The sequence below is a fragment of the Poromitra crassiceps genome (assembly GCF_964638095.1).
Source record: "Poromitra crassiceps genome assembly, chromosome: 15".
Lineage (NCBI taxonomy): Eukaryota > Metazoa > Chordata > Actinopteri > Beryciformes > Melamphaidae > Poromitra > Poromitra crassiceps.
This window is the reverse complement of record NC_139634.1, coordinates 1768976-1792241: the sequence shown is the minus strand read 5'-3', so window position 1 is coordinate 1792241 and position 23266 is coordinate 1768976. Positions and strand designations below refer to the sequence as shown.

The 23266-nt window shown below is 45.0% G+C and overlaps 1 protein-coding gene across 3 annotated transcripts in view; it reads left to right on the top strand.

Moving 5' to 3' along the window:
* LOC310790414 (NACHT, LRR and PYD domains-containing protein 12-like) overlaps positions 1-23266 on the top strand; it is a 75159-nt gene that overhangs the window by 23955 nt on the left and 27938 nt on the right. For 2 of the 3 annotated variants that reach the window (XM_083652101.1, XM_083652100.1), the window contains 2 exons: positions 9359-9429; positions 9708-11628. In XM_083652101.1, coding sequence (XP_083508227.1) covers positions 9359-9429; positions 9708-11628 — 1992 coding nt within the window. Of the gene's footprint in view, positions 1-3192; positions 3313-9358; positions 9430-9707; positions 11629-23266 lie in introns of all 3 variants that reach the window. The other variant, XM_083652099.1, reaches the window with a different exon arrangement.

Genomic DNA, 23266 nt, shown 5'->3' with positions numbered 1-23266 from the left:
ATAGTTTGGTGATGTCCTGGAACATTGTCATGTTCTGTGTTCCACATTTTTGGTACATTGGGCATGGCATGTCCTTGCTCCAACCCAGAGTCAGTAGCAGGACATCTGTGTCTGCCATGATGATCATTGCCTTGAAGCCAGACTCTGCTACATGGAGAGCATGCATTAGCATGCAGGTGTCAGCTTCTTCCTGAGAAGATTTGAGCTGTGTTACCTCCTCCCAATGGTTCTTGTTGATTTTGAAGCAGACTACTTCACAGGTAACATATAAAGCCTTGTCTTGTAGTTTCTATCTGTGTTTGGGTCCTTTCCATTCCTCAAACAAGAATTTGATCAGACTGACTTTGCTGGCAGCGCTGTAGAGCAGTTTCCTCCACTGCTGGATGTTGTGGCTGGAATCATGCAGGTTGGCTACATCTGGCGGGGCAACAGTTGCAGTTGACAAGCTGACAAACTCATATTCATCTGGACTGAGTGGATTCACAAAGGAGTTTCCCATGATATCAACAATGGACTGTACTTTAAGGACCATAGGTGGACCACAGATGATGAGGGGCAGCTTGAAATCCAGTGGATGCACGGTTCCCCAGCACCAGGTGCCATCTTGCAGTTGCTCTCCTGCAAGTGTGTGAGGTCGTGCAAACCACCAGAGTGCACATGTCTCAATAACGGTCTGAAATGCACAAACCTGTGCAAACTACAAACATGTGCCAACCAACACAGTGAAGAAGAGCTTGCTGCACAGACTCAGATGTGAATGACGATGATGGTGTTGCCCTCGTGGATGACATGGTCTCAGGAAGGGTAGATTGTCCTAATATTGTGTTGAAAGACTGGAAACATTTTGAATGTAGCTGTACATATACCGTAACACAAATAAAACAATTTCTGACTGAAAAGCGTGCCAATTTACCCTCTTTTTGACTGGGAAATGTGCCAATTTAGTAGACAATTAAGTATAGCATATATATCTATCTAGTATAGTATAGTATGGTATGGTATGTATAGTATCATAGGATAGCATGCCTATATCTAGACATGTAATATTAACAGTTAGTAGTCCAGACACCCCAGGGAGAGGATATAATGAAAGAAAGATGATTTCCCATAATTCCCATAAGTCCATAATTTGAGAGGGGTGGTTAAGCACTAATAAGCTACCATGGTCATAGGAATTTAAAAACATCACAAGTAGAATTTCTCCACCCGGATGGTACCGATATCTATCATTTTGGGTTCTGGCCCATTTCCCTCGAGAAGGCATTCTTCTACCAAATTCAAAGGGCAAAATTCACCCCTCACGATGGGATAGTATGGGTTCATTATACCTTTTCTGAATCCTTATAGTCCTATATGAGTATTCCAGTGTTTGTTGTTTGTGTCTGTGATGTTCCTAGATGCCACAGTGCTGAAATAAAGACTATAATTTAGGCGAACACTGTGGAAAAATGAATGTCACTGACACTTTGAAGAGCCCATGTGAGCTCTTTATTTGTCAGACAGACTCACAACTGAGCTCAAATGAAAGCTAAGAAGCTACCCTTTCAAATGTTGTCAAACATGTTCTCATAGAACATGGTTAAAGGTCCTGAGCCTAAAATAGGTTATGGATCAGCACCTAGAATCGAATTTATTGTAGGGGTTTGCTAACTTCATGAGCCGATAACTGTGACAAAGCTGCCTTTCTGCAAAGGCTATCATACTAAAATATCATCTATGGATATATACCTGTTCAAAAATCATGATTAGAATTTGTCCACTTGAGTGGTACCGATATGTGCAATTTTTATGTTTGGCCCATGGACTAAATAGGGGAAAATAAGAAAATGTCCAATAAATATGAAAAGCTACTCCTGTGGAAAGGCTATCATATATTAATTTACTTATATTGACCCTATAAACAATTTAGTATAGGTAAAGTTTTGCCCACCCATATGGTACCGATATCTGGTCTGGCCCATGGACTATAAGGACCGGTAGATACATGGAAAAGAAAGTTGCGGACTGGTTGTCAATTTGAATGGTTTTAGTTAGATATATATTTACTCACCAGGTGGCGACAAAGGGTAAATAACAGCCTTTAGTGTTGTACTGTATGTAGCCTACAGTATTTATGTTTTTGTTTAAACTACAAACATAAATAAACGTCAACTTGAAACTATGTTTCAACTACCACACACAGCCTATAATATTATAGCCTATGTTTATAAGAAGAAAAAAAAGAGAAAAAAAATAAATTTGGCGTTGCGGCCCGGTACCGGTCCACGGCCCGGTGGTTGGGGACCACTGCTTTAACCTCTTCTATTCCACCCCTCCCTACCAGACACTATTTTTAAATCTTTTTTAGGGGAGACTGGTGAGTTTAGGCTAAGATAGCAGGTCAACAGTATATGCCACATATAAAGCCCTTTTCCCACATGCGCTTTGTACCGCAAAATGACCGGAACGTGGTCTAATGCCTGCATGTGGGGAAGTAGTCGTGCCGGTATAAGCGCGACCCCGTCATCGCGGAGATTTCACCAGTTTCGAGCCAGTCAGAAGAGCGGTATGCGCTATAGCGGATACAAGTGAGAAACGGATCCAGTCATTTTCCGCGACACCGGTCCTTCTCTCATGTGGGCGAGGTGTACACACGTTGCTTAACGTTCACTTCCAGCGTGCATCATCTAATCATTCGCGCACATCAAAGCAAACTACTTCCACATTTCGCTTCATGCATTTGCTTTCTCTACATACATACAAGCGTTGGGCTGGGCAGCTTGCAAGCCTCTGCCATTCTCGCTGTGTCTGTCCTGTGTGGCTGCTCCCCTCTCTCGAGCAGAGGGGAGGGGGAAAATCGGCTGTGTTTATTACGCTGGCTTGACGCTGCTCTTGAGTCAAACGAGTGTGATTTTATTGTGTGGCAAGTTTTGCCGACCCCCCAAATAAGCTCCCCCCTCCCCCCGCCCCCCAACATACCGGCTATTTGACGACAAGATTCCCACATGCGAGCGCTAAGGTGTGAAGGGAAATTCAGGGAAATGTCCGATATTGACTTACAGGTAATTTTCCGGTATGCATGTGGGAAAACGTAAGTTGTACACATCTGAATGCTTGGAATCTGAAGATTAATTTGACACGATGTGTGCTGATTTGGTGCAGCCGTCACATTAACACATGTCTAATGATGTGTATAACACATGTCTGTTTCAGAGGTCAGTCCTACAGGCAGAGAGCAGAGTCTCCAGTACCCAGCTGTCTGTCTATGAAGAGTGACTCGTCTAAAGCTGATTTTATAGACTTCAGTAATGAACCTGGACCTTCAGACACAAAGTAAGAGGACTGTTATACTGTCAGTCTACCTGAGAAGACTACAGTAATGATGATGAAGGAACATGTTCTGTTCTGTCATAGAATTAGTTCCCTTCACTGTTGGGTCAGGGGTCCCTGGGGAGGTTCCAGGGGGTCCCCAGCAAAAACAACAGCAATAAGTTCTGTCCACTACACTTAGGGGAGACTGGTGAATTTAGGCTAAGATAGCAGGTCAACAGTATATATATACACTTAGGGGGGACTGGTGAATTTAGGCTAAGATAGCAGGTCAACAGTATATATATACACTTAGGGGGCACTGGTGAATTTAGGCTAAGATAGCAGGTCAACAGTATATATATACACTTAGGGGGGACTGGTGAATTTAGGCTAATATAGCAGGTCAACAGTATATATATACACTTAGGGGGCACTGGTGAATTTAGGCTAAGATAGCAGGTCAACAGTATATATATACACTTAGGGGGGACTGGTGAATTTAGGCTAAGATAGCAGGTCAACAGTATATATATACACTTAGGGGGCACTGGTGAATTTAGGCTAAGATAGCAGGTCAACAGTATATATATACACTTAGGGGGGACTGGTGAATTTAGGCTAAGATAGCAGGTCAACAGTATATATATATATATACTTAGGGGGGACTGGTGAATTTAGGCTAAGATAGCAGGTCAACAGTATACACTTAGGGGAGACTGGTGAATTTAGGCTAAGATAGCAGGTCAACAGTATATATATGGGGGGACTGGTGAATTTAGGCTAAGATAGCAGGTCAACAGTATATATATGGGGGGACTGGTGAATTTAGGCTAAGATAGCAGGTCAACAGTATATATATACACTTAGGGGGGACTGGTGAATTTAGGCTAAGATAGCAGGTCAACAGTATATATATACACTTAGGGGGGACTGGTGAATTTAGGCTAAGATAGCAGGTCAACAGTATATATATATATATACTTAGGGGGGACTGGTGAATTTAGGCTAAGATAGCAGGTCAACAGTATATATATATATATACTTAGGGGGGACTGGTGAATTTAGGCTAAGATAGCAGGTCAACAGTATATATATACACTTAGGGGAGACTGGTGAATTTAGGCTAAGATAGCAGGTCAACAGTATATATATACACTTAGGGGGGACTGGTGAATTTAGGCTAAGATAGCAGGTCAACACTATACACTTAGGGGGGACTGGTGAATTTAGGCTAAGATATCAGGTCAACAGTATATATATACACTTAGGGGGGACTGGTGAATTTAGGCTAAGATAGCAGGTCAACAGTATATATATATATATACTTAGGGGGGACTGGTGAATTTAGGCTAAGATAGCAGGTCAACAGTATATATATACACTTAGGGGAGACTGGTGAATTTAGGCTAAGATAGCAGGTCAACAGTATATATATGGGGGGACTGGTGAATTTAGGCTAAGATAGCAGGTCAACAGTATATATATGGGGGGACTGGTGAATTTAGGCTAAGATAGCAGGTCAACAGTATATATATACACTTAGGGGGGACTGGTGAATTTAGGCTAAGATAGCAGGTCAACAGTATATATATACACTTAGGGGGGACTGGTGAATTTAGGCTAAGATAGCAGGTCATTCATTCTCAAATACACTACTGCCGCATGCGCTAGGACGTGTCATCAGTGATGTTATCTGGGGTCGTAAGGTGTTTCGGGTCTGTCAACATCATACACCCTCGCCCAGTAGACCCAGCCGAGGCCAATTAAGACCCCGACTCACGTCCCAGAAGCCGCTACGGATCAGCCTTACTACTCTATCTGCAACGTTGCCCGCGGGAGGGGTAAAAGAGAACCCAATCCGCTGCAATAGAGCTAGTGCTACGCCACAGTATTGGCCCTTCGGTGCATGGAGGATCTAGGCTCTGTGGGTTTCTCCCGGCCGTGCTCCTCCTTCGTCTCACCAGACCCCCCTCATGTCAAAGGCAATCCAGAGGCTGAAGGGATGCCTCAAGGACGCCTCAAGAGGGCCTGTGCGCTGCACGTCATTTGCCTGCGTCGAGCACCTCGCTCTAGCCTGGAGGACCCCAGGCCGCGCCGATCTTGCGCAGATTTTCAGGAGGCTAATCCGTAGCGTTTGTGGATTTCTCCCTCACGAGAGAGCCAAGATGGGGTGCTAATCCCATCCCGTACCGGGTTGCCGTCTCTCCGGCCGTCAACTGTCTCTCCAGCTCGTCACCAAACTATACTTGGTTGTCACCTAGTCTTTCCTAAGTGTCACTGGCCAGAGGCAAGCCAGGATTCTACATTCTCAAATACACTACTGCCGCATGCGCTAGGACGTGTCATCAGTGATGTTATCTGGGGTCGTAAGGTGTTTCGGGTCTGTCAACATCATACACCCTCGCCCAGTAGACCCAGCCGAGGCCAATTAAGACCCAGACTCACGTCCCAGAAGCCGCTACGGATCAGCCTTACTACTCTATCTGCAACGTTGCCCGCGGGAGGGGTAAAAGAGAACCCAATCCGCTGCAATAGAGCTAGTGCTACGCCACAGTATTGGCCCTTCGGTGCATGGAGGATCTAGGTCAACAGTATATATATATACACTTAGGGGGGACTGGTGAATTTAGGCTAAGATAGCAGGTCAACAGTATATATATACACTTAGGGGGGACTGGTGAATTTAGGCTAAGATAGCAGGTCAACAGTATACACTTAGGGGGGACTGGTGAATTTAGGCTAAGATAGCAGGTCAACAGTATATATATATACACTTAGGGGGGACTGGTGAATTTAGGCTAAGATAGCAGGTCAACAGTATATATATACACTTAGGGGGGACTGGTGAATTTAGGCTAAGATAGCAGGTCAACAGTATATATATATACACTTAGGGGGGACTGGTGAATTAAGGCTAAGAGAGCAGCTCAACAGTATATATATACACTTAGGGGGGACTGGTGAATTTAGGCTAAGATAGCAGGTCAACAGTATATATATACACTTAGGGGGGGACTGGTGAATTTAGGCTAAGATAGCAGGTCAACAGTATATATATGGGGGGACTGGTGAATTTAGGCTAAGATAGCAGGTCAACACTATACACTTAGGGGGGACTGGTGAATTTAGGCTAAGATAGCAGGTCAACAGTATATATATACACTTAGGGGGGACTGGTGAATTTAGGCTAAGATAGCAGGTCAACAGTATATATATACACTTAGGGGGGACTGGTGAATCTAGGCTAAGATAGCAGGTCAACAGTATATATATAAACTTAGGGGGGACTGGTGAATTTAGGCTAAGATAGCAGGTCAACACTATACACTTAGGGGGGACTGGTGAATTTAGGCTAAGATAGCAGGTCAACAGTATATATATACACTTAGGGGGGACTGGTGAATTTAGGCTAAGATAGCAGGTCAACAGTATATATATACACTTAGGGGGGACTGGTGAATTTAGGCTAAGATAGCAGGTCAACAGTATATATATACACTTAGGGGGGACTGGTGAATTTAGGCTAAGATAGCAGGTCAACACTATACACTTAGGGGGGACTGGTGAATTTAGGCTAAGATAGCAGGTCAACAGTATATATATACACTTAGGGGGGACTGGTGAATTTAGGCTAAGATAGCAGGTCAACAGTATATATATACACTTAGGGGGGACTGGTGAATTTAGGCTAAGATAGCAGGTCAACACTATACACTTAGGGGGGACTGGTGAATTTAGGCTAAGATAGCAGGTCAACAGTATATATATACACTTAGGGGGGACTGGTGAATTCAGGCTAAGATAGCAGGTCAACAGTATATGCTACATAGAGGTGGTACACGCTGGGAGCCTGAAGGTTAATTGAGTTTGAGTTTTGAGTTTAACTTTATTGTCCCATAGGGAAATTTGTCTTAGGCATCTGTACAGCAGCAATAGAGCAATGACAAATGTAACAGACAGTACAGTACAGCTGAAGACAAACAGAGCGTAAACAAGAGGACAACATAGTCAGACATGATGCAGCCTGGGCTACGAGTTAACAACTCTACCTAACCACGTATTGCACTTCAGTATTCAATATTGCACTTCAAGTATTGCACAATTCCAAAACCGCATTTCAAACCAAAACCATCATAAAACCATGGTTACTTAAACTAAAAACAATTAAAACCACAGTAAAGGGTAAAAAAAATAAAATGATAAAATGAAATAAAATGAATAAAATGAAATAAAATGAATATAAAACTAACTAAGGCAAGATAAATATCACATGACCAGACAGGCTGCAGGGACAGCCGAGCTCAAAGTGAGCTACCATGTTTGCCACACCAAACACCATCAGAGATTTCTCGGATCATCCGGCTCTTTAAGGAGGGTTCCAGAATCACCGAGCCCTGTCCTCTCGCGACCAGGAACGTTAATCCAGAGGTTTCCTGGGTCGTCAGGCTCTTAATGGAGGGTTCCTGGGTAGCCGGGCTCTGACCTCACAGAGGACAGAGCTCTACCCCTAGTGGGAGGACAGGCAGTTTATTTAATAAGGCTATAGATGTTGGGAGGAAGGAGCGCTTGTAGCGGTTACTCTTAAAGCTACAGGCTCTGAAGCGCCTTCCGGAAGGTAGTAGCTCATAATCAAGATGTAGAATGTGGGTGGGGTCGTCCAAAATTTTAAGAGCCAGATTCACTGCTTTCTTATCGAAAATGGTCTGGAGGGGGGGGAAGTCCCTCTGCCCTATGATCTTCATAGCAGTTTTTATCATTTTGTTGATTTTAGACTTGTACTGGACAGAGAGGTGCAGCTCAGAACTGTGTGTCAAGGAACATGTTCTGTAGAATTGGTTCCCTTCACTGTTGCTTAGTTCAGTGGTTCTCAAAGTGGGGTCTCTGAGGCGGTTCCAGGGGTCCCCATCAAAAAACGTCAATAAGCTATTTTCACTATACTTCTATCCATAAGTAACACAATAACAGAATGTATGACTATTTTGGTCATGTGTTAAATACACTTTCTGTAATAAAACAACAATCTTATCATATCGGATTTTTCTAAGCATTTAGTGGGAGATGAAATCTGTTCGTTTGCCTAAACTGGAAGTGACCGTGACTTTGGTTCTCTATTGCGGAGTTGATGCACCAGCTCGTGGGGAAAGTGTTTGTTACATAACCACAAAAAGTCATTAAGAAAATTACACCATAAAAAACTGTGTTTTGAAGCCAAATTAGAAAAGTCCAATACTTACTCATTATCTGCTAGATTTTTCACACTTTTTCAACACTGGCTCACAGCTACAACTGTATAGCAGAAATACTGTGATTAGGCCTCTGAGTAGAGTGTGCTGAACAACCCAGTTAGGGATGCATCAATATGAAAATTGTGACCGATACGATAACCGATATTTACCAACATTTATTTTTTCAAAAGGAATTTCAGCATTTCAGTTTAATGTGTTTCCAAACATCGCTGCTTCTTTTCATTAAATACTGCTTCACTACCCTGTTTAATTTGATGCTGCTTTTAACACTACTGTTAATCAATAGCACGTCCATCATGTGTCAATCAAATTGTCTCATCCCGCCCACCAGTAATGTAGTGTTCACACTATGATCTGTGTACTCAGTGATCGACTGCACTTGACAGGTTTATGTTTGTGTCATCAAGTTAACAACAAAGATGCTACATGTCTTTCTGTGAAGAGACGCAGGAACAGAGAGACAAGACGCTTCTCTTTTGGCCCAGCAAGTAGCTGGAGCCGCTTATTTCCTGGTACTCTACATATTCCATCACTGCTCACAGTCGCTCTCAGGTCACGAGATAGACTGAATCACTAAGTCAGAACGTGGCAATACCTCAACCCATATCCCATAGTCCTTTGCAGGCCATGTGACTGTGGCCCTCCTTGCCCAAACCTGTACTTGTGATTTATGTCCACTAGATGTCACCACAACTGATACTTTCCATTAATTCCATACTCTGCTTGCTAGCAACAAAAGATAGTTAAAACCTTTTTTAGTTGTTTTACTACCTTTATAAACGTTTCTGATCTGTCATAATGAATTGCCTTCATCTCCACAGAGAGAGGAAGACGAGTGATGACAGACGAAGACCTGGACTGCAGACATCCAGTCAAACCAGCATCGTACAAAGTAAGACTTGGAGTGTATCTACTGTTGTCCCCATTTCTACAACCAGGACTTCTTGTGTTGCTACAGACACATGTTTATTTCTCATCCAACATATATACATACTGTGTGTGTGTGTGTGTAGGCTATGTGTGTGTGTGTATATATATAAACACGCACGCACGAGCCCCCCCCCCCCCACACACACACACACACACACCTACACACACACCCACATAAAATTAATACCAGATACTATACAGTATTTGAGTAACCCTTATTTACTCCTTCATGTCTTCCAGTGGACGGTGCTCTGCAGGTGGTTTTAGATGAGCATAAGATCATTCTGATAAAGAGATGTGGATTTGTGACAGAAGGAACTGAAGCAGGAACCGCTGAAGCAGGAACTGGAACCTCCTTCAACATGATCTACACTCTGCTCTACATCACAGTGGGACAAAGTGAAGACGTTAATACCCAACATGAGGTGTGGCAGCTGGAGACAGTGTCCAAGATGAAGACCCTCCATGATGCTCCACTCAAACAGGAGACAGCATCCAAGATGGAGGAGACCCATGAAGCTCCGATCAAGTGCCACGACATCTTTAAACCCTTACCTGACAAAGAGAAGAAAGGGAAAGAAAACAAACAAAGGTTACCTGGCCAAGAGGAAGAAAAGGGAGAAAAAGAGAGAAAAATCAGAGTAGTTCTGACGCAGGGCATTGCTGGCATTGGAAAAACCTTCTCAGTGCAGAAGTTCACTCTGGACTGGGCAGAGGGTTTGGAAAATCAAGATGTAAGTCTTGTGATTCCGCTTTCGTTCAGGGAGCTGAACTTGATCAAAGATGAGCCGTACAGTCTTCTCACGCTGCTCCGTGTTTTCCATCCAACATTACAGACGGTCACAGCAGAGCAGCTCTCTGTCTGTAAAGTTGTGTTCATCTTTGACGGCCTGGATGAAAGCAGACTTTCAATGGATTTCCAGAACACAGAGGTTGTGTCTGTCGTCACACAGACATCATCAGTAAATGTGCTGTTGACAAACCTCATCAAGGGGAATCTGCTTCCCTTGGCTCTCCTCTGGATAACTTCCAGACCTGCAGCAGCCAATCAGATCCCTCCTACATGTGTCCACAGGGTAACAGAGGTACAAGGGTTCACTGATGACCAGAAGGAGGAGTACTTCAAGAGGAGATCCAGTGATAAGGAGCAGGCCAGCAGAATCATCTCCCACATCAAAGCATCCAGGAGCCTCCACATCATGTGCCACATCCCAGTCTTCTGCTTCATCACTGCTACAGTTCTGGAGCACATGTTGACTACAGACCAGAGAGGAGAGCTACCCAAGACCCTGACTGAGATGTACTCATACTTCCTGCTGGTTCAGACAGAGAGGAAGAAGCAGAAGTATAATGAGAGACGTGAGAGGAGTCAACAGGAGCTGACGAAGACTGACAGGGAAGCTCTTCTGAAGCTGGGGAGACTGGCATTTGAACATCTGGAGACAGGCAACCTCATGTTCTACCAAGAAGACCTGGAGAAGTGTGGTCTTGATGTCAGAGAGGCATCAGTGTTCTCAGGAGTGTGCACAGAGATCTTCAAAAGAGAGTGTGTGCTCTTAAAGAAGACAGTCTACTGCTTTGTTCATCTGAGCATTCAGGAGTTTCTCGCTGCAGTCTACATGTTCCACTGCTACACAAACAGGGCTGAGAATGTACTGAAGACATTCCTGGGAAAAGGCTGGGGTCAATGTGATCAATCCCTGCATGTCTTCTTGGAGGAAGCCATGGCCAAAGCCCTGCAGAGTAAAAATGGCCACTTGGACCTCTTTGTCCGCTTCCTTCATGGCCTCTCACTGGAGTCCAGCCAGAGTCTCTTAGGAGACCTGCTGGGTCAGACAGACAGCAGACCAGAAAGCATCCAAAGAGCCATCAGCAACCTGAAGAAGATGGCCACTGATAAATGCTCTCCTGACAGAAGCATCAACATCTTCCACTGTTTGATGGAGATGAATGACCAGTCAGTACATCAGGAGATCCAACAGTTCATGAAGTCAGAGCTCAGATCAGAGAAGGAACTCTCTGAGATCCACTGCTCAGCTCTGGCCTACATGCTGCAGATGTCAGAGGAGGTTCTAGATGTGTTGGACCTGAGGGCCTACAACACATCAGATGAGGGACGGCGGAGACTGATCCCAGCTGTGAGGAACTGCAGGAAGGCTCGGTTAGTCCTTTATTTATTTATTTATTTATGTATTTATCTGTGTGTGTATGTATGTATGTATTTATGTATGTATGTACTGTTATGACCCTGGCCTAGGGGAACCATGAGGCATAACAAAAGACAAGGAAAACGTCGGTGTAACTTCAAAAGATAATATTTATTTACTAAACCCAAACAAAACCAAACTAAATAAACCATGACATGTGAGAATCAGTAAAGTCAGTAGTGTAAGGCATGTGTGGATGAGTGTAGTGTGTGAAGGGTGTTGCATGGATAAACCAAAATGTTGAGGTGAGTGCAGGGTGGGGAGAAGAAAGGAATGAAATCAAATCTAACAGCCTCAGCCAGGAGGGCAGAGTTTTAAAGCTGGAGTGAGCACCGGGCCCAGGTGCACTCCAATTAGCTGACGAGCCAATCTGCCCTCCCAGAGTCCTGAGAGCAAAACAGAAGACAATAGACCAAATCACCGGGATGTTTACATTTACTTCCGGGTACCCCTGGGTCCACACATTATAATGGCGGTGAACGGCACAAACTGACATGTTGAAGACAAAAACAGACAAAGAAGACAAAAATGGTTCGTTCGTGTTGTGTTGTTGTTTAATATCATTCATAACAACACTTTCACTAACGTTAGTGGAGACCAGACTAGCTTATTTACCTGTTGGACCAGACTTGACGCTAAATTAAATTAACGTGGCGTCGGTAGCTCTGTCTGTAACGTTAACGACTCTGCTCTCGCCGAGAAGAGCCTGGTGACGCGAGGTTACGAGTCTGCAAAAAAACAGCGAGTTTGACAGACTAACAAACGTTATTAGCTAGCTAACACTACATAAAACAAACACAGAAGAAAGGCTAGATACGTCGGACAAGCATGTTTACCAACCGTTTAACCATTTAAATTGAAAGTAGTCGGCCGAAAACAACGAGAGGGTTTGACAGCATTTATTTGACAACACGCACATTTAAACCTGCCGCCTTCCCCAAGTGGTACCCGGAAGTAAATTTGTTTACATGGTGACGTCACGGTGATTTGGTCTATAAGAATCAAAGCATATAAACAAACTACATAAAGCAAAGGGAAGGTGCAGTGGGAATGTGAAACATAAATAATAAACAGGGGACCGTCACACCCCCCCCCATAAGAACGGGGTCCCAAAAGGAACCACGGCACCAAGTTAAACCCACAATGAATATACGAATATCTACATTACCAAGGACCAAAACACAGAACCGCTCTCATGGCCAACCTCCCTTGTCACAAGCCTCCAGACCAGCAACCGGTACCTAGGAAGCATCTAAGGAATGGAACAAAGAGACAAGAGGGAGAGCCACAAGAAGAATCACTCCCAGGTTTAGTCCTGGGGAGCCCGGGACAGCGCGTCCGCCACCACGTTCTCGGTCCCCTTTATATGACGAATATCCAAAGTGTACGACTGCAGGAAGAGCGACCACCTAACCAGTCGCTGGTTTGGACACTGCAGAGAGTTGAGGAAAGTCAGAGGATTGTGGTCAGTATAGACAGTAACAGGAGTACTACCGCCAACATAAACATCAAAATGTTTTAAAGCCAAAATCAATGCTAATGCTTCTTTTTCAATGACAGAATAATTCAACTGGTAACAGTTAAACTTCTTGGAGTAGAAGCTAACAGGTCTGTGGATTCCCAGATTGTCCTCCTGCATGAGCACGGCCCCTGCACCCACATGACTGGCATCAGTGTACAGTTGAAATGGCCTATCAAAACGTGGGGCAGCCAAAACTGGAGCAGTACAGAGGAGCACTTTAGCCTGCTCAAAGGCTTTTTGACAGTCGGACGTCCAAATGAATTTGGCATTTGCCTTGAGTAGGTCGGTGAGTGTCACCACAACAGTTGCAAAGTTTCGACAGAAGCTTCTATAGTATCCCACGAGGCCGAGAAAGCGCATCAGCTCCTTCTTAACAGTTGGAACCGGATATTGTTCAACTGCCTGAACTTTGGCACTGACCGGACACACTTGGCCTTGCCCAACCACCCGGCCGAGGTAGGTCACGGTCGCCCTTGCAAACTCACACTTCGCAAGGTTGATCGTGAGCCTCGCCTCCCCCAAACGGATGAACAGTTCACGGATGCGTTCCAGATGAATTTCCCAGGTGTCAGAATAGACGACGACATCGTCCAAATAAACTGCACACCCTGGCAAGTCACCAACAATACGGTTCATAAGACGCTGAAATGTAGCAGGTGCATTTCTAAGTCCAAAAGGCATCACGTTGTAAGAGTAAAGACCATTTGGAGTTATGAAAGCGGCTATCTCACGTGCACGCTCTGACAAGGGAACCTGCCAATATCCCTTCAAAAGATCGAATTTGCTCACAAACTTTGCGGAGCCCACTTGGTCGATGCAGTCCTCCATCCTGGGAAGTGGAAAAGAATCAGGTTTAGTGATGTTATTCACTTTACGAAAGTCAGAACAGAAACGTAATGTACCGTCCGACTTGGGAACCAACAAACAAGGTGAAGACCAGCTGGATGCACATGGCTCTGCAATCCCATTCGCCAGCATATAATTCACCTCTGCATCCAAGTGTTTACGTTTGTCTGCATTGACACGGTAGAATCTCTGCCTAATTGGCTTAGCATCGCCAATGTCAATATCGTGTTCAATTAGATGAGTCTGGCTAGGTGTATCCCCAAACAAGCATGGGAAATCACAAATCAAATGAGAAAGTTCTCCCCGGCACGACTCAGACAAGTGGTCCAACAGTGTATCCAGGCAAGAAAGTGATTCAGAATTTTTTAAACGCCCGTGTACCAAAGCTTGATCAGGTGTACCCAGCCCATCTTCGTCACATTCCATGTTGGAAGGAAACACAGGAACAGCCATGCAAACTGCATGGGCCAGACCAACACCTGGCTGCACACACAAGACAGACGACTCAGAGGTGCGTGCGTAGTAAGGCTTAAGCAAATTAACATGGCACAGTTGTGTTGCTTTCCTACGTTGAGGCGTCGAAATGATATAATTTTGCTCCGAGACTTTCTTTAACACAGTGTGTGGACCAGAGAACTTTGCTTGAAACGGTGAAGTGACAATTGGAAGCAGGGCAAGCACTTGGTCTCCAGGACTAAAAATGCGGCGCTCAGCACTACGATCATACACAAGTTTCATTTTGTCCTGAACTGACGCCAGCTTCTCTTTAGCCATTAATCCAGCTGTGTAAAGCTTATGTCGAAAGCCATTAACGTAGTCAATCAAATTTCTAGGAGGCCGTGCCTCTATCCAATCACCGGACAGTGCAGCTAAAGGCCCCCTTACTGTATGTCCAAAAACCAGTTCGTTCGGGCTAAACCCTGTGCTCTCCTGCGTTACCTCTCTCGCAGCAAGCATCAACCAAGGCAAACCCTCTTCCCAGTCTTTACCCATCTCCGTGCAGTATGCACACAGAACAGATTTCAAGGTTTGGTGGAAGCGCTCTAATGCCCCCTGGCTCTGGGCATGGTATGCTGAGCTCTGGCTGTGCCGGACACGCAGCTGCTTCAACACCTGAGAGAACATATGGGAAGAGAAGTTTGAACCCTGATCAGACTGAATGACTTTTGGAATACCAAATATGGAAATAAATTGAGAGAGCGCACGCACAATGGACCGAGTAGTAATGGTACGCAGCAGGATAGCGAGTAGTCTGGCACATGACAGTTAACAAATAAACTGCCCCAGACTTTGAGGGTGGCAAAGGGCCCACACAGTCTATTATCAAGTGCTCAAATGGCTGGCTAATGGCAGGAATGGGACACAGTGGTACTGGTTTCAGGACCTGGTTAGGCTTGTCAGTCAGCTGACATGTATGACACGTTTTAACAAACGCAGAGACTTCTTTCTTCATACGAGGCCAAAAGAAATGTCTTAGAAGCCGGTCATACGTTTTCCTCACACCGGAGTGCCCAGACTCATTATGAGCCACTTGCAACACTGACTGGCGCAATTTAACTGGCAGCACTATTTGAAACACAGGTTCCCCCACAAACCGTCCACTATGCTGCACCCATTTTCTCACCAACAGTGAGTCCTGCAGGAAATAGCCACGAGCACTGTCAAGCACCTCATCCTCCGGCCGTATCAGATCCACCAGCTCTTTCAGGGAGAGGTCAGCTTGCTGCTCTGCAACAAGTTCCAAACGTGTTATTGACAAAGGGAAATCAGAAAGAGGTAATGAGAATTTTTCAGAGGGTTTGCCTTTAAGTGACTGGCACGCTGATTTCGCCTTCAACGCCGCCATTGCGCGCGTCACTGCGCAAGCCGTAAAAACCTCTGGAAAGTGACGCTCATTCTCATCAGGTTCCAAGGTCACCAGGGGAACGGACGTCACCACTGCAGGCGGTGGCACACTCGCCCACACACGAGCACCAACCAGGTCATTACCCAGGATCACTGTCACTCCTGGAATAGGCAGTGCCGGGCGCACGGCAAGCATTGCTTCCCCCTGGAACAAGTCACATTTGAGGATTACTTTATGCAATGGAACGAGCAAGACATTCATATCCATGCCCCGAACAGGAACAGCATTGCCTGTCTCAGACTCCTTTGTTAAAGGCAGAACTCCAGCCTGGATAAATGAATCAAAAGCCCCAGTGTCCCTCAAAATGTTCACTGGCACTTCCACCCCACCTTCACTCATAGACACAAAGCCCCTCATGATGAATGGTCGGTACGAATCCAGCGCACTAGAAGATGAGTCCTTGTTATGAAACAGGCTAGATGTAGCCTGGCCCGAGGATCCTTCCAGCACCACCCCTCCTCTCATAGAAGGGCGAGCCTCAGATCTTCCACAAGTTGACACCGGGCGAACAGGAGCGCCCCCGCCAGCCCCTTTTGCATGAGAATTATAGGCTGCATTTTTAGGTTTAGGATTTAGCAAATAACAGTCTGATTTCCAGTGGCCCCGTTTATGGCAGTAATTACAAACCTTCTCTGGCTCACGCAAATTACTGTTACCTCTACTTTCAATAGGAAAGGTTTGATTAAACCGACCAAAAGACTCACTGGCCGTGCTATTACCATAGCCAGCCTTGGCCTCTCCAAAACTGCTACGGTGCGTCAAGACGAAATCATCTGCAAGAGCCGCCGCAGCCGCCGCGTTCTGTGCTTTCTGCTCACTAATATAGGTTGCCACACGAGCAGGAACAGAATTTTTAAATTGCTCCAGCACCATCAAATCACATAACCCATCAAAATCTATAGCACCCGAGGCGGAACACCAACGAGTGAAATGGGTTGTTAAATCACGTGCAAACTCAAGATGACTCTGTTTTTCTCCCCTTTTCCAGTACCTAAACCGTTGCCGGTAAGCCTCGGGGACGAGCTCATATGACTTTAGCACCGCTGATTTTACACAAGAATATTTTTGACTGTCAACAGCATTTAATGCAGAATAAACCTCCTGCGCTTTGCCTGTCAGAACACACTGCAGCATCAGTGTGCGCGCAGAGTCTGGCCAATTACGCGCGTCGGCCACGCGCTCAAACAGCGCAAAAAACGAGTCAGGGTCACGCTCAGAAAATTTTGGCAACAGACGAAGATTCCCAGACACATCAAAACCCCCAGAAACAGACCTACCCGACTCATCCGCCCCAGCCGGAAGCTTGCCGTCCCTAATCAGCTGAAGTCTAGTCTGTTCCACATCCAATTTGGCCTGTTCAGTCTGCTGACGCATTTTTTCAATACCGTATTGGCAATCCAACTTTATTTTATCATGTTCATGGTCCATTCTGGTCTGTTCCATTTGCATCAAAAGCAACTCTTTCTGCTGATCAAAAGTTAACCCTGGTGTGGCAACCAAGGGTAAAGGCACATGTGCACCAGGGGAAGACGCTTCAATGGGGAAAGTTTCAACTAAAAGTTTTTTCTCAAATAAATGTGTTTTCAAAGCAGCCTTCAAATTAGCTTTGACTTTTTTAACTTTATCATCAATTTCAATTTCATAATGTCCAGCTATGTTGATCAGTTGTTGCTTTGTACACTCATCAAGCAACTCCTCAGAGGGAGAAGCCACAAAGTCATCAACAGTCACCATGCTCACTCAGGTGAGGTGTGTGTGCAATCAATGCAATTAATTAAGTAATTACCCAGCTGGCAAACCAAAATTATGGCAAACATAGCATACAAGTGCCCCTCTAATGGCCTATTTAAACCCCAAAACTAATACTAAACTCCACCCGTCTTCATACAGTTACTTGTGGTGGGTATTTACGCACTGAAGGTCACCGCAAAGACCTAGCTCAGCCCAAAGAATAGGAAAAGCAACCAATAATTGGCGACTCGCTGCAAACTTTGGATGTGCCCCCGAGACATATGCTGACGCACATGCTACAACCACGTTCACCGTACACTAAACCACCCCCCGGCCTAAACCCACGGCCTATTTAACCCCGAGGGAGTAAAGCACCGCACCTACCAGGGAAACACTTCTATGCTCAAACAATTAAACTCATAAACCAGCCAGGCAACACTTACCTTAACATTGATTCTCAGCACACACCAAGACCTGGAAGAAAAACTCTCCACCCCGCACAATTAACACCCATAATCAGCACCAAACAGAATGCCGAGCAAAACACCAACCTTTTCCCCGCAAAAGCGAGCCAAAAAGCAGACGAGCCCCCACTTTGTTATGACCCTGGCCTAGGGGAACCATGAGGCATAACAAAAGACAAGGAAAACGTCGGTGTAACTTCAAAAGATAATATTTATTTACTAAACCCAAACAAAACCAAACTAAATAAACCATGACATGTGAGAATCAGTAAAGTCAGTAGTGTAAGGCATGTGTGGATGAGTGTAGTGTGTGAAGGGTGTTGCATGGATAAACCAAAATGTTGAGGTGAGTGCAGGGTGGGGAGAAGAAAGGAATGAAATCAAATCTAACAGCCTCAGCCAGGAGGGCAGAGTTTTAAAGCTGGAGTGAGCACCGGGCCCAGGTGCACTCCAATTAGCTGACGAGCCAATCTGCCCTCCCAGAGTCCTGAGAGCAAAACAGAAGACAATAAGAATCAAAGCATATAAACAAACTACATAAAGCAAAGGGAAGGTGCAGTGGGAATGTGAAACATAAATAATAAACAGGGGACCGTCACAGTACTGTATGTATGTATGTGTGTATGTGTGTATATGTATGCATGTATGTATGTATGTATGTATGTACTGTATGTATGTATGTATGTATGTATGTATTTATTTATGTATTTATTTATTTATAAGGATCCACATTAACTCATGTCTGGCACCAGCAAGTCTTCCTGGCGTCTGAATCCAGTACATCATATTCATACAACATCACATTTGTGTATATGTTCATCAATACAAAATGTTGATGAGTTTAAATACGTTATTTTAGATCACACTCTGTGCTTTAAAAAGCATATAGGGAAGATGAGCCAAACACTGAAATATAATCTAGCCAATTTCAGACAAATCAGAAACTCGCTCACTACTGTGGCATCCAAGATCACAATTTTTTTTTTTTCTCCTATTGTATGCCATGCATGTTGGTCATAAGACATCCCTAAAGCCACTCGAGTCTCTTCATAAACAAGCCCTGGAAATATTTGACAAAAAACCACGACAATATCACCACTGCTATATAACCTCCTGATATAAAATGTGACATTTTGAAAATACAATCATGTATTCCAATATCCATATGGTGTTCAAGATAATACATAATGCTGCTCCCTTTGTCCAATTCAGCAGCAGAACAAAGGTTTTAAAGTAAAGCATAGTTTATAGATATTGGTGCAGCCCTTTCTTTCATATTAGATAGGAATCCCTCACGTCAGCGATGACTGAAGATTTTTTCTACTTGCTGTCACCAACCATGGCCACGCCCCGAGGGCCACATGTGGGGTATATAAGGCGGGCGCGCACATCGATCTGCTCCCAAAATAGTCATTTTTCTTCACTATTCTATGGAGCAGTGTGCCCAGATCTGAAAGGGCCGTGCCAATATCTATAAACTATGGTTTACTTTCAAACCTTTGATAATATTATATTGGCTCCGCCCCTTTCAGAGGCTGGGGTGACCAGGGTATCCCCCTTTGGACCACCTAGCATCCTCACGGGCCAGGCCCGGGGAGCAGGTGTGGTTTTCAAAGGGGAAAACTCATTGAAGACATATGAATACAGAATGTACAGTCAATACAGTAATCTACAGGAAACCTTTCAGTCCTGGGGCATATAGGTGTGTTATTTCTATCTCCAGAGGAAATGTAATTCAAGGGAGAGAAATAGTCTCCTGGAGAAGTTACCTAGGGCAAGCATTTTGTGCCCTAATAACCTTTCCTTAAGGAGGAGGGACAGGGGAAGTTCCTCTTAGAGGAAGAAGACCCCTGTTGGTTTAGGTTTTGCACTATTTAGTGCATGTAGAAGCATAGAAAGAGGTATTACCTTCTTTCTCGTGCTCCCAGTACTGAGTGGGTCAGAGAGCTCTCTGAGACATCTCTCAGGTAAAAGAGGATGAAGGGACCAGCTGAGGCCCATGATGCCGCTGCACAGAAGTCTGCCACAGACATAACCCTCAACAGGGCCATGGAGGAGGCCATGGCTCTGGTGGAATGTGCCCTGATGCCCTGTGGGGGCTCAGCTCCTGTTGCCATATCGAACTCTGTCATAGCATCACAAAACCAATGGGAGAGCTGCTGTGTGGATAGGGCACCCCCTGGTGATTGGATTCTGTAGTGGACAAACAGCTGTTGTGTCCACCTGGTTTTTGCCGTGCGTAAAACATATTGTGTCAGAGCGTGTATTGGGCACAGGCAGTGTGCCGCCTTCTCAGAGGGGTCTCTGTGAGGAGGAGGACAGAAAGCCTCTAAGGAGATAGTTCTTGATTTGAAAGAGCTATCTAGAGACTTGGAGATAAAGGAGGGATTTGGCAACAAGGTGGCTGATCCTCCATCTGCTCTGATAGACAGACACGATGGTGCCACTGACAGAGAACATGGTGGCTGATCCTCCATCTGCTCTGATAGACAGACACGATGGTGCCACTGACAGAAAACAAGATGGCTGATCCTCCATCTGTTCTGATAGACAGACATGACGGTGCCACTGACAGAGAACATGGTGGCTGATCCTCCATCTGTTCTGATAGACAGACACAATGGTGCCACTGACAGAGAACAAGATGGCTGATCCTCCATCTGTTCTGATAGACAGACACAATGGTGCCACTGACAGAGAACAAGATGGCTGATCCTCCATCTGCTCTGATAGACAGACACGATGGTGCCACTGACAGAGAACATGGTGGCTGATCCTCCATCTGTTCTGATAGACAGACACAATGGTGCCACTGACAGAGAACATGGTGGCTGATCCTCCATCTGTTCTGATAGACAGACACAATGGTGCCACTGACAGAGAACAAGATGGCTGATCCTCCATCTGCTCTGATAGACAGACACGACGGTGCCACTGACAGAGAACAAGATGGCTGATCCTCCATCTGCTCTGATAGACAGACACGATGGAGCCACTGACAGAGAACAAGATGGCTGATCCTCCATCTGCTCTGATAGACAGACACGATGGTGCCACTGACAGAGAACAAGATGGCTGATCCTCCATCTGCTCTGATAGACAGACACGATGGTGCCACTGACAGAGCGCACAAGTCACTCACTCTTTTGGCTGAAGTGAGAGCCAATAAGAGGGCTGTTTTTAATGAGAACATTTTGAGCAATATTTTGTCTATCGGCTCAAAAGGAGGCTCTCTGAGGGCGCGCAGTACCAAGGGCAGGTCCCACTGGAGGGCCAGTGAGCACACGACAGGTCTGCTGCATCTCAAACCTAAAAAAAATCATTTTGCAAAATAGGGGGGAATGTTCTTCAGATAGGGGGGATTTATAGATTTTGGGGGGGATTTATCCGGTCACCGGCTAAAATGTTTGGTCATTTGAAGCCAGTGATGTCATTATTCAGTCTTAACCATCAATATTTGGTCCTTTTCTCACTCACTCCCATGTCACCACCTGCTCTCCCTGCAGGGCTTGAAATTAACTTTTTTGACCACCTGCCAATATTGCTGCTAGATTTTAAAGTTATCAGCCAATTAGAATTTCCACTAGCCAAAATGTTTTTCCTAAAATAAACCAGAATATGAGTGCCACTGGGTTAATTTAAGTATCAGTAAAAATGACTTATAGCATAATGAATCTATAAATTACAGTATTTCACTGGTAAATTGTGTGATTTTAAATTGTGTACAAATATTTTTTTACATGGAAATTAGTAGGGGAGCACTTCAAGTGTTAATCCATGCCTGACTGTATGTAACTTTATTTTTTATAAATAATTATGATAGGGGTTCCCCCTTTTCACTTATACACCTGGCCCCCAAAATGTCTGTGCACATCTCTGGCTGCATCTTACTCTCAATGCAGCAGCTCACTTGCATGTTTCACTCACGTTTCTTTTTCTCCTCTCTTCTCCTCCTCTCTCTCTCTCTCTCTCTCTCTCTCTCTCTCTCTCTCTCTCTGTCTCTCCCTCTCTCCCTCTCTCTCTCTTTCTCTCTCTCTCTCTCTCTCTCTCTGTCTCTCTCTCTCCCTCCCTCTCTCTATCTCTCTCTCTCTCTTTCTCTCTCTCTCTCTCTCTCTCTCTGTCTCTCTCTCTCCCTCCCTCTCTCTATCTCTCTCTCATACCACGTTCATACAGACACGGTTCTGGTTCTGGCTCTGGTTCCGTTCTGGAGTCTCAGAACCTTGGTGCTTTCAGGCGAAGCAGCCCGTGTACACCAGTTTACTAAGCGGAACCAAAGTGGGAGGACATTATTCGGTAGTCCTTCTTCAGTTTTCTTATTATTTGGTCTGGCGTTCGAGTGAACCCAGCCTTGGCCATCTCTTCCGCAAGTTCGGCATACAACTTGTTCTTTCTTGTACTGCTTTATAGCTTTTCTTGAAATTCGGTAGATGCCCAAATCGCCACTAAGCATTTGGTTTCCTCAGCAGACCACTGCAAATTATTTTTCTCCATGTTGTCACTGCCTTCTCCTTCCTGCTCATTTTCACAGCCTAGAATGAGACACGCCCACTGATGATGTCACGGTTCCCAAGGAAAAACCAACTATCTTTTGGTTCCGCTGAGAACCAACTTTTCAAGTTCCGAACCAATAATTTTTTCAGTCTGAACGTGCCGGCCGGTTAAAATTTGGGTTCGGGAACCGGAACCGGCACGGAGCTCTGCCAGTGTGAAAGCCCTATACGTCAACAGTCACTACTGTATCTGTAAGATCTTCACAATAAAAATTGTCCGGGTTTGTCGATGAAAGCTCGCTTTTTTATCAGAAAACGTTCAACACGGCGGAAATCGATCAGGATCACGCCTGGCACAGGTGCTGCGTGTGTCAGCATCGTTAACCTCATTCTCGTTCTCTGAATCAACTGGCACTCAGCATCGGGAGGATTAACGATACTAACGTGGTTATCGATATCAGATTCTTCGTCATAAACATCACTGACACTAACGTTACTCTCCCCCTTCTGACGACATAGTGTTTGCAAGCAGCTGCCCACCGAGAAATCATCAGAGTAGTGTCGAGAGAGGACAGAGTGAGCGTGCTATCACGGAAGTGAAATTTGGTCCGCGGGTCGTCTGCCTCTCAGGAG